The sequence below is a fragment of the Phoca vitulina genome, unplaced genomic scaffold (genome assembly GCF_004348235.1).
Source record: "Phoca vitulina isolate PV1807 unplaced genomic scaffold, GSC_HSeal_1.0 scaffold10, whole genome shotgun sequence".
NCBI lineage: Eukaryota > Metazoa > Chordata > Mammalia > Carnivora > Phocidae > Phoca > Phoca vitulina.
This window is the reverse complement of record NW_022589713.1, coordinates 6,214,106-6,226,449: the sequence shown is the minus strand read 5'-3', so window position 1 is coordinate 6,226,449 and position 12,344 is coordinate 6,214,106. Positions and strand designations below refer to the sequence as shown.

The 12,344-nt window shown below is 36.6% G+C and overlaps 1 protein-coding gene across 15 annotated transcripts in view; it reads left to right on the top strand.

Moving 5' to 3' along the window:
* MBNL1 (muscleblind like splicing regulator 1) overlaps positions 1-12,344 on the top strand; it is a 202,955-nt gene that overhangs the window by 151,222 nt on the left and 39,389 nt on the right. For 11 of the 15 annotated variants that reach the window (XM_032408416.1, XM_032408418.1, XM_032408413.1 and 8 more), the window contains 2 exons: positions 8,781-8,951; positions 9,979-10,089. In XM_032408416.1, the coding sequence (XP_032264307.1) occupies positions 8,781-8,951; positions 9,979-10,089 (282 nt within the window). The remainder of the gene's footprint in view (positions 1-8,780; positions 8,952-9,978; positions 10,090-12,344) is intronic. The other 4 variants (XM_032408422.1, XM_032408425.1, XM_032408423.1 and 1 more) reach the window with 1 other exon arrangement.

Sequence of the window (12,344 nt, the reverse complement as noted above, 5' to 3'; positions counted from 1 at the left end):
TACACACTTCTGTGGGATTCTGCGGGGTAGAGGAGAGGCCACGGGTGGGTGTAACTAAAAGGTGAGCCCATTTCTTCTTACAGCATCCCATCACAAACATTTCTTAACATAAGATCCTTGTGGGCCCTCACTGAAGAGACTAAAATTTCTTCAGATGACTGTCAGCTAAAGCTGTGTGTTGATGTAACTGTTGCTGTCACAGTTGTATGTATATGTGATCTCTCACAGACAAAAGCTGCTGGAGAAAGGAGTGGTATTTTTGTCACAAGAATGTGTGTGATTTGTTGCCTTTTTCCCTTTCCCCACCTCCTCAGACTCTCATGCCTTACATAATACTTCTTGAGATGTGTAGAGTTTCAGTTATGCCATGTTCAAGATGATTAATGGGAGTTGTGCAATTAAAGCTCCTAAGTTCTCTGGGAAAAAAGTCATAGTATCCCGATGTTTGAGTTAGAGTACGTTGAGTTTGCGTCAGCATTGAGGATATTTTGGGATATTGTAAATGTCACCATTGGTTTTAATGTCCAAGAATCTTCATCCTCACACTTAGGAATGTTCTATGAAATAGTGCCTAGAACAGCCTTTGAATACTAGCTAGAAACGTCGAAACCTAAAATTGCTGGGTTGAGATCACATTAGACTCTGACGAGAAAATGTTTAACCCGAGTGAAACAGAGTCTGTTACATTCCTTCAGGCCATGGTAAAATTACAAATTTGAACTCAACAGATTGTGTGTTGGTACCTGGGTTTGTATTTTTCTTTCTTTTCCTCTCAGTCTCTGTCGTTGTTAAGCCATAGTGTATGTGTGAATATGAACTTTTTATGGGATCAAGAAAGGGAAAAATCTAAATCGGCCTTCTGTTGTGTTTCATTCGAAAATATTTTGAATCTCGGGTAAAATAATTTAAGAAATTGAGACTGTTTCAATAAAAATACATTCATAAATGTCTGCTTTTTTCTCTCATTGATAGAAAATTTTCCCAGCTCTTGTGTTGACCTCTGAGCTCTAAGCATTTGGCCATATGTTGATTGAATGAATATATAGTAATTTACACCTAAAAAGTTAAGCTTTAAATATTGATTAGTGTTACTGTATTTACTTCATGTTAAGTTTAGAAGCCTAGAGATTATTAAATGCCCACCAAAATAAAAGGAGAATTGACTCCTTTCTTCATGTTCTGTAGGAATGCTAAACCTTTGTTCCTGGTGTGGCCTGAAAGTCCAATGAGGAAATTAAAACAGGAAAAGTAGTGTTTGGTGTAAAGAATATTTATCTTTCCACATGGTAAAACTCTGAAATAGGTACAGGGTGCAAAAACAACAACAACAACAACAAAATTCCCATTTTGTTATCTGAGTTAAAGGGCTATAATATTTGAGAATAAAAAGAAAATAGAAAAATTATTGTTAACATGTTAATATTGTATATTTACTATATTATACTAAAATATAGTAAATACATGGTATTGGCTTATTAAGAGTATATATACTATATATATATATATATATATATATACACACACACACACACACACACACACAATATAGTATAATACACTTTATAAAACACATCAAAACAAAACAATAACATAAAATCAGTGAAATCTCCATGGAGATTTTCTAAGAAAAAAAATGAAAATATCTGTTCAACTATATTAGGGATTTATACCAAATGATAGTTCAGTGTTCTTTGGGGTTTTATTCTGGAGCTTTCTATAAGTCCTTATGTGTTTTTCCAAATAAAACATGAAATGTAAATTTTAAGTCTTATATTCTAGGTTTCTTAAATTTGTAACATGAACAGAATCTAAGTTTGTAATACATATGCTGCTCTTAGAAATAGGTACATAATTGGGTGAATATGTGTGTGTGTGTGTGTGTGTGTGTATAATTACTTACATATATATGTATACATTTGCATATGACTAAAAACAACATTATGCAGTGGGTCCGCAGGAATTTCAGGTGGTGGTCAGGAGTCGTTTGTTATTTTTCTGGGTTCTCTGGCTACTTAATTTACCTTTCTCAGCAGCTTCTTTTCCAAAGTAGGAGCTATATGTCTCATGTTTAGTTATCCTGAAAAAAACTTTCTGTAGGGAAGTAAAACCAAGAAAATGTTACTTACCCTTAAAGTCAGCATAGCCAGTATTCTAGTTAACAGGTGAATGGAGCTATTAATATGATTTTGGAATTTAATTATTTGCTTTTTTACATACCACAGCCTTTATTTGTTTTAATTTCAAATTAGAGAAAAATCAACAAACATTGAAATTCACATGTTCATACCTTAAAAATTTTTAGAAGCCATAGCTATTAGAATTCGACAAAATTAGAAGGAATAACTGGTCAACCACCCACTCTTTTTGAGTCAGGTTTTATAGGACAAATCTATTATCTTATGTTCGAGGAAATTGACAGACATTTAAATGTAGTATGAAAATACTTAAAGCTAATTACAAATAACTTTGGGTTGGCAGTTTTTAATTGCGTGCCCCTTTTATGGACTGCATGTTTGCTTCCCCCTAAAATTCTTATGTTGAAGCCTTGTTTCCTGTATGGCTGTATTTGAAGATGGGACTTCTAAGGAAATAATTAAGATTAAAGTCACAAGAGTGGGACCTTGATCTGATAGGATTAGTGTCCTTATAAGAGACACCAGGGAACAAACTTTCTCTCCTCGTGCATGCACCAAGGAAAGGCTGTCTGAGGAATAGCAAGAAAGTAACTGTCTACAAGCCAGAAAGCACTCTTACCAGAAACTGTGAGAAAATAAATTCCTGTTGTTTAAAACACTCAATCTGTGGTATTTTGTTGTGGCAACCAAAGCAGATTAATACAGCCCCTATTAAATTCCGTTAGGTTTAAAGCAGTGGTTGACTCCCAACTGGAGATGATTTTGCCTCCCCCTCACCGCTAGAGAGGTTTGGCAATACCTAGAGACAATTTTCATTGTCATAACTGAGGACAGGAGTACTGCAGGCATTTAGTGAGCCAGGCATGCTGCTAAACATCCTATAGTGCACAGAACAGCTAGCTCCACAGCAAAGCCTCTATGGCCCAAAATGTCAATAGTGTTGAGATTGAGAAAGCTTGAGCTTCCTTTTAGGATGCGTTGTTCTTGTAAGCTGGAGCAAGTCCTTTATGGAAACAGGTAGATTGTAAAGAAACATACATTTAAAAGCAACGGTATCCTGTGTGTTAGGTACAATTAATTTATTTCCAATATTTGCAAGCCAATAAACTGTAATTTCTAGAGTTAATCAAACTCCTGTCCACCTAAATGAAAACAAAACAGTGAGTGTATATGAGTGTGCATGCATATAGTTTTTTCTAAAAGTTAATCACATTTTAAACTGCCATAAATTTCCTACCACTAGATGCTTGTGATTTTAAAATAAATATTGTATATGTAAATTTGTTCACCTTGTATTAGAATTGATAATTATAAATTAGCATGGTAGAACCGTAAGAAACATTTTTGGAAATGCATGAAACAATATTTCCTGACTGCCAATTTTTTTTCCCCTTTGGCAAAATTTTTGTGAGATATTTCTATCATCTTAGCTGAAGAAAAAATAGTAAGAATTTTCAATAGGAAGCTACCAAATTCCTTTGCCAGAGTTTCTGGCCAATATCTGAGCAATGAGTATCTCCAGAAAGTTCTTCAAAAACATTGGTATATCTCAGTTGTCCCAAAGGAAATATTGGTTTTGTTTTAACAATTGAAATAAATAGTTGCAGTTTGAACAGTTTTTCCTGAAAACCAGTATTTCCATTGAAAGTTGGAAAAGACTTTTGAGTATAAGCTGGTACCCTTATAATTTTTTCATTGCCCCTTTATTTCCAGAGTTTGCCCAAATATGACCCAATAATTTTAATTCTACCACATAGTTACCATTTGGCAGCTTAATAAGATGTCTTTTTATATTCTGACCTCATAATCACAGTATGCCTTTTATTTTAGGTAGAAAAATTATAAACAGTTCAGTTTGTCTGATTTCCAAATAGAATTTTGAATTTTTAGCTTATTAGGTTTCACCGATTTCTAAGGAAGATGTTTCATTTTTGATCTTAAATAAATACTAAAAATAGCTAAGAAACCATTTTTTATACTCTAAATTGCCATCTGTAGTTCTATTCAGTTTTATCTTTATTCTACAATTTATATCTCACTATATACATCATATACTGTATATACGTACACACAATTTTTAGATATGCACTCTATATGCTCATACTATTAATTATTTAAAAGTACACTTCACTGGGGCACCCGGGTGGCTCAGTCAGTTCAGCATCTGCCTTTGGCTCAGGTCATGATTGCAGGACGCTGGGATCGAGCCCCATGTAGGGCTCTCCCTGCTCAGTGGGGAGCCTGCTTCTTTCTCTCCCTCTGCCCCTTCCCTCTGCTCGTTTTCTCCCTCTCTCTCTCTCTCAAATAAATAAATAAAATATTTTAAAATAAATTTTAAAAAGTGCACTTTATTAAACTAAGATGTTTAAAAATTATTTTGAAGCTCACACAGTTAATCTAAACATACATTTTCCTTTGTTACAATCACAAACTCGTACGCATTTCAAAAGCTGATGAGAAAAATCCTTAAATTCACAGTCGAACAGTTTATAACTTCAGAAATTAAAGACTTGATGAGTTGATCTCTTGAATGACCATGATTGGTCTCATACAGGCTTTTAAGACTATAAGGGGAAAATTTTGACTTTTTTGGAAAGATTACTTTTAAAGGAAGGTAGAAAAAATATTGGAGAAAAATGGACTTAGTCTGAATTGATACTTGACTGAACTTCCTCCATTCTCTTAAAATATATAGTATGTACATTACAATGATGTCTTTGAAATCTGTGTTCAGTTAACCTATAAAACGCCATTTTGAGTGGCGTCGAAGGTATTTATGGTATAGACCCTATATAGAGTAGCCTGCTAGTCAGCTGGCTAGCTCACTGACAATAAATGTCAGTACAATCAACAAAAGCAAACCACAGCAGTATAACACTATAAGAAATGTATTAGAATGGCATTTTCCGTAGTGGATGTGGCAAATGCAGAATGATGATTAAGGGCCAAGCTTATATTATTAATGATTGACATGCATTGTCACAGGTTTCCTTTTTGTATTTTTTTTAGTACTTTTAACCGATACAGTGCTAAATTAAGCAACTGCTGTTTGTTATTAGCTTATTGAGAGCCTGTTATATCAGGAGCCATGAATGAACTTGGCGCACTGTCTTGCTCAACCCTTATACATCACGAGTGAAATCAGTGGTGGTGCTGCTTTTCTACCACTCAGAGAATTTAACTCCTACACGGTCACACAGTAAGGAAATAACAAAGCTGCTATTCTGCAATTCGAACCAAGCTATGTTGTATAGAATGTACAATTATATGGCAACAGGTAGAACGGCATAGAGCAATCAAAACGGAATAAAAACTACTTTCTATTTTAGCATTACTCCTAGCAGCCCAATTTAATGTATCTTGGAGGTGATATCTCTGGATGATTTAGAATATAGTTCCTTTATACAAATTTGCATATGTGAGCGCTAGGTCTGACTGAATTTCTGTACTTAGATTTTTGGAATGTATTGTGACTGTATAGATTTTAGGACACCAAATACATCACATCTCTACACAAATCTAGTTTCATCCCTGGTGAAACTTACGAACCTTCTGTTACCTTTCCTCCCTTTATTATGGCAAGCTTTATCGGGTGTTCAAATTACTGGCCTCTGAATAAAAGCGTAAGTTAGTACAGCTCAGAATCAAAGTTTGGTATGAAGAGTTAGTTTTCATTCTATTAGTTTCATCGTCTCCAGAACAGAGTTAGAGTAGAATTCATCTTTAAGGAATTATTAAGAAGTGTTCATTCATTCATTTTGCAAATGCGTATTGAGGTATGGTGCTGGGACCGCAGGTGTAGACCGTGGACGAACACGGAGAGTACCGGTGGCACGTTCACCTTAACTCTTAACAAAAGGTATCCTGGTGATTTTCTCCAGAGTTTTAGGCAGTCCTCTAGAAGAGGATGTTTATTCTGACTTTTTCTTGACCTTTTTATTTGTCAAACCACAATTATTCAGCAGCATAGCCAGCATTAAACACGTTTTGAACTTCCTAGGAAGCTGAGTTTATCTAACGTCAATTGCAGAGGCTACTCTGGTTTTTTTCCCACACATGTCAGTGGAAAATTCACGTGGCTTTGCGGAATTGTGTTTTTGCAGTGTTTTTTTGCCTGATATAGCAATAATGTGGAATACTATTAAAATGCAGATCTCTGGGCTCCCCCAGAGCTACCACCACAGACTGTGGAAGAGGCCTGCTCGTCTGTATACCTTTTCACCGAATATCCTCAGTTGATTCTTAGGAACATAGCTTTTGAAAGTGAAGTTTCAGTGCAGTCAAATCAAGCTGTGTATAGAAAGGTAGCATATGTAAGAAATTAGAATGGCATTTTTCCGGAGTAAGTATAAATAAAAAAATGAAAACCAAAGGTGTGAGCTCCTCTTGAAAGGTTTGACATGATCTGACACAGAATGTATATAGGGCAATATGATTTGTCTCCATTATTTCAATCTGAGCTGTGTTAATAGGGAGGAGGGGCTGGGTGGTTTGTGTGTGGGGAGGCACTGGGATGAAGAGCTTAGGAAGATCAGTGTTAGTGTTGGCCAGGCCTAGTTCAAGGCCTAGGGCTATCTCTGTGCTATTTATGGAGCTATAGACACTGATCTGAGTGAATTGACAGTAACCGAATCCTCGGGCTGGATATAATCTTGCTTATTTTCACTTAAATAGATCCAGTATTAGTATGAAAAATAATGTGGCGATACTGAGAACCAGAATTTCTCTTAGAGCCAAATTGTTCTTTGTCCTGAGAGGAAGCAGGTTTTCTCTAGGACACCTCAACTGGGTAGCCCTGAGATCGTACCACATGGTAGCCATGAGGTTATTTATGTTGGCCAGGCGTTCTCTATGGTTTCTCCTGTGACTCTTAAGTGTTGTTTTTGGGTAAAAGTTGCTTTTCATCCGGATGCTTTCAAGCTAATAACATGCTCATGATCTCAACAGATACCAAGCATGATTTCCTGTGGAATAAGTCATAAATATATAAATGTTACTTTGTGAACATATCAATAGGCATAACTAAGAGATATTATAAAAATTACCTTCATGGCGATATTTTGTTTTTCTTTCGCTGGGTATATGATTAAAGGGGGTGGGGGTGGTGGCAAATAGCAGCTCCTGACCTTTACCTTGCTCACAGAGTGCCGTGCAGGGCCAAGGGCGTGACATATACATTATCTCCTCTGATCTTCATAAGAAACGTATGGTGTAGGTTATATAGCAATTTTGAAATGGATAAAAGGCCTGAGACAAAAAAGTTAGTTTTGTATGCAGTTCCTGCTGCTGATGGGAGACCTAGGCCTCTACCCTAGGTCTTAGGACCTGACAGTTTCTTGGTATCAACTACTGTCTTCTGCCACCTTCTGATTTAAAACATTATTGGTGATGCTTTATTACATAAAGCTTGCTAAAATGAAAGGCAGTATCCTATGATATTAGCCCTTTGCAGAAACTTGTTCCTAAAAAACTGAATCAAAACAAGCCAGAAATAGATCTTTCAAATTAGGATTGTGACAAGATTTTTGTCACAAACTCAAGCATGCTGCATCAGTTTACAGTATAAGGTCAAATGATGGCAAATGGATTTTTCTTAGAAAAATCAAAGAAAGTTCAGGAAAAGTGGTTGATGGCTTCAACTGAATCTTTCTTTGACCCTCCCAAACAGTTCTAATTAGATTTATTGGTGAAAGAAGTTGTCAAGGTAATAATTGATAAGACCTTTCATTATAAAGACTTGAGAACATATTGAAATAATATGGGAACAGTGGAATGATAGAATTGAAATAATATGAAATAAATCCCTTATACACTATTTCATATTACAGACTTTAATACATATTTTTGATGAAAAGAAATGTCCCGAAAGGAAGGGTATATTCACATTTCTTACTTTTTTCTAATATTTTGTTTCTCCATTTTACATTATAAATCTTTTGGAGGGTGGTATATATGTCTATTTTCTATTGTTTTATAGCTCTTGGGCAATGGAGACTAGATTTATCTTTGAAAGGTTAAAGGCTACGTTTTCCACCAGTATTTCATTATACTTACTAATCTCTATGTACAGTAGGAACATATGGGCATTTTCTTTTTTTCGCCTGCAAATTTCTTAATACACGGGTTTGTAAAGCTTAGTAGTAATTTAATTTTATTTGTTATGAGATACTTGTAAAGGTGCTTAACTGAAGACACAGGGTGCCTTGAATCCTCTAAGTTCATTTCCTTAGAACTCAATACAAGTAAAAATAGATGCTAAAACTTCATGTTTCTCTTGGGTTCATTAAAGTTAACCAGGAGATTTGGAAGGAGCTAATATTATTCTTCATTTCATATTCTTTATTTTAATCTTACCCTGGCAGTTTGTAGATTTTTAAACTTGGACCTAGAAATATTAGTGCTAATATTAAAAGAAGGGAACTTCTTTAAGCTTTAAGACTTTCTCAAATGTCTTAACACCTCATTTTGATAGCGCATTTGGGTGAATTCATTACTTACTCTAAATGTATGATAAATGGATATGGACAATACAGTGTGTTAGAAACCCATGGTAGATCCAGGTGGTAGGTTTGCATTATTTTTATTTTTTAAGATTTGCTGGTCTAATGGTATTTTAAATGGTATTTTCTGCTTTTGTTTTTTTAGGGTCGTTGCTCCAGGGAGAACTGCAAATATCTTCATCCACCCCCACACTTAAAAACGCAGTTGGAGATAAATGGGCGCAATAACTTGATTCAGCAGAAGAACATGGCCATGTTGGCCCAGCAAATGCAACTAGCCAATGCCATGATGCCCGGTGCCCCGTTACAACCCGTGGTAAGCACGTTTTCAGTCCTCATTCATCAAGTTTGTAATTCCAAGTGCTTAGTTTCAGTATGAAAGTGATGAGTGCACTCGATTAAGTGAACATAGGTAACGGTATCAGGTGTCTAGCATTTTCTAACAAAATTACCAAGCAAAGCCTGAAACAGCTTTCACACTGTGAAGTTACTCATCTTCTCGCTAAATCATGTGGAAATTTGCTTATGGCATGTTTTCCCCCTAAAATTCTCTTCACGTGAAATCCTGTGATTTGCAGGAGTTAAAATGGTCATCAAACTGATCAATATAGTCCATGTGCATTTTCAGACTCCTTTAATGGTAATAATATTTTTAAAATTTGGTATAGATCATCTTTAGTTTTGAGAAAAATTTTTCCTTTCCTGCTTCCTTGAAGAGAATCTGTTTGCATCATTTTCTTTATTGAAAAGGAGCCTTTGTTATTCTTTCAAACTCAAAGTGAAATTATTTTGTAGTTACAAATGCTAGCAAAATTTTGACAGTGGTGAGTCGGTATCATGCATTAAAAGAGAACTAATCAGGAGCGGCAGAAACTCCCAGGGCTTTTAAGCAAAGAGCTAAATACTTTAAACTGTAGGTGGTCATAGAGATTTAATGTTTGCTGAGCAGTGTATGTGAATAACTTTTGATTCTGAGCACATATATTTATTTATTTATCTGGAGTTTGGGGGAGTGTATATGATAAATGACTTTAATAACCTTTACTCACATTTATTCATAAAAATGTAAGATTACTATCATAAGTAATTGTAGATTACAAAAGGTTATTCTGATGTTGATTGTGATATAGTAATTATGTATTTAAATGCATGTTAAAATTTGTAATGATCAGAATATATCTGTCAGTAATTTATGTCAGTAACTTATATGCACTGTTAATGGGGTTGTGGGAATGTGAAGACCCACATTTTTCTGATATGCTGACTGTAGCATGTGTGCTAACTAATTTTTTTCCTAATACATTTTAACACCTGAACTCAATGTAATTATTATTCTCTCTTAGAACTTAATGCACCAATCATTCCAAAAAAGAGGGGGGGATTGCATTTCGAGGTGGGAGGGATCTCCATATCACATCGGCAGTGATACCAATTATCAGTACTATACAGTTGAGGTGAGAGAATATTATAATTCTGTGTCTGTTTTAACCTGATATATTTTTTTCCATTATTGGGGGCTCAGTTAAAAATATGGTATCTTAAATTTATTTTTGTGGCATCTGCTAGTATTATATCTGCTTTGGGATAGCATGAAGATTTCCATGTGGTTAAAAAAAAAAGTTACAGTCATTCTCGCTAGCATAAAATACAGGACAAGAGGTGTCTTTCACAGCTGGCCCTCTCACACAGTTTCAGAGCGATCTGATAAATCCTTGGGGTGGCTACTACTTTAGCTGATCTAAGATTTCTCCTTGATGTGAGATACTTTGTTCCACTTAAACATTTAAAGGCTGCTAACCATCAGGCTCTACCCTCTCAGTGACCGGAAGCACCTCTGGTCAGCAGGTGTGATTCCTGTGCTGCCGGAAACAGTGCTGGTCACGGCATTGAGCTCCTCACCGTGAAGTCTTGGCCTGTCTCCTGACTTAGTCCTTGAGCTTTACTCTCAGGGCCATTCCAGGGTCATCACAGGGGTAATCCTGGGACAGACTGTAAACAACATTTATGCTCATGTCTGTAAAATACAGTAACACATTTGTGGTGTGCATGAAATCACGAAATCACAATTTCTGAAACCAGCAGACAAATCACATGTCCTGGTGTTTTTGTTGGAAAATTCTCTACTTAGACAAAACATTTATTTTTATTAGTTGTGAGCACATTCGGGCTTTATGTTAATTTTCCCTGGTATGACTAGATTTGAATGCAGAATTAACCCTTCTACTAAAGGCATCCCGAGATCATAGTCTAAAAATATACTCTGTTCAGGGTGACATTTTTGTAATAAGTATAGAAGTCATTTTAATTATTCAATTTTAAAACATTTGAGGCTTTAATGACTGTAGAGAAGGCTTTAATCCAGGAAATTTGTCTTCAGAATCCCACCTGAGACTTTTAGATCCTTTGTGTAGTCAGCCCTGCTGATGAGAGTAATCATACAGAGATTCAGAAATAAATGAGATGGTCATAACCAGCTGCTCACTGGAACTTGAATTCTGGGTCAGCAAATAGGGATTATAACAAGGCTGGAAGCTGCCAGGTGACCAATGCAGAACATGGTTGCCACTCAAATAGCATGGCCACTGGTATAGATATTAGTGTTCGAAGACACAGCACACGCTTGAATCCAGCCCAGGTAGGGGTTCTATCGAAGGAGGTGATACTGTGAGCAGATCCATAATATCAGGAGCGGTAGGAGTATCTGAGCAGTTTCAGGGTTTGTAGTCAAGTAGGTGAAGCCTCTTATTTTTTTAGGGCAAACCAGTTTGGCCCCTTAAACCGTAGCTGAGGGAACACGAAGAGGGAGAAGGAGCAGGGAAGTTCTAATCAAATCTGGAAGCCTCTCCTATTGTGCCTGGCATATAGCGAGATCAAAAATTACTTGATGAGTCAAAGAATGAAGTAAGGAGTTTCCTGGATACAAGGAAGACAGGCAGAGGTTTATGGTAGTTTACCTGGCCCTGTGATTCCAAAGGAGTCGGCAGCAGGAACCAGAGTACAAGCCCCATCCTAGAGCCCGCAGCATAGAATGGGGCCTACGGCTGGATATATCCTAGCACACTCTCAGCAGGGGCGGCCTGGGGCTCGATGAGGGTACCGCTGAGACCAGGCAGTAGCTGCTCTGCCACTCGGTTGGGTTTTCATCTTTTCAGAAATTTTGAGAGACTGAGTCTCTCAACTTAAGGTCTTGAGAAGATGACACTGAGGTGACTTGGGGAATGCAGGGGTTTATAGGAGAGCTTCCTGTTTTCGTATACTTTATTCTGTTGTTATGAAATGCACCAAGCCAAGAGGCAGAAAGAGGACTTCCATTTGGGGGGCAGATAAAACACTCTAAGGGCATTTACTGCACTCACTACTTTTTGTATCATAAATCCTCACAACCGTCCTATAAAGTAGATGATATTTTCTCAACTTTAGAGGTATTTTATTTTATTTATTTTTTATTACGTTATGTTAATCACCATACATTGCATCATTAATTTTCGATGTAGTGTTCCATGATTCATTGTTTGCATATCACACCCAGTGCTCCATGCAGTACGTGCCCTCTTTAATACCCATCACCAGGCTAACCCATCCTCCCACCCCCCTCCCCTCTAGAACCCTCAGTTTGTTTCTCAGAGTCCGCAGTCTCTCATGGTTCGTCTCCCCCTCCGATTCCCCCCCCTTCATTTTTCCCTTCCTGCTATCTTCTTCTTCCTTTTTT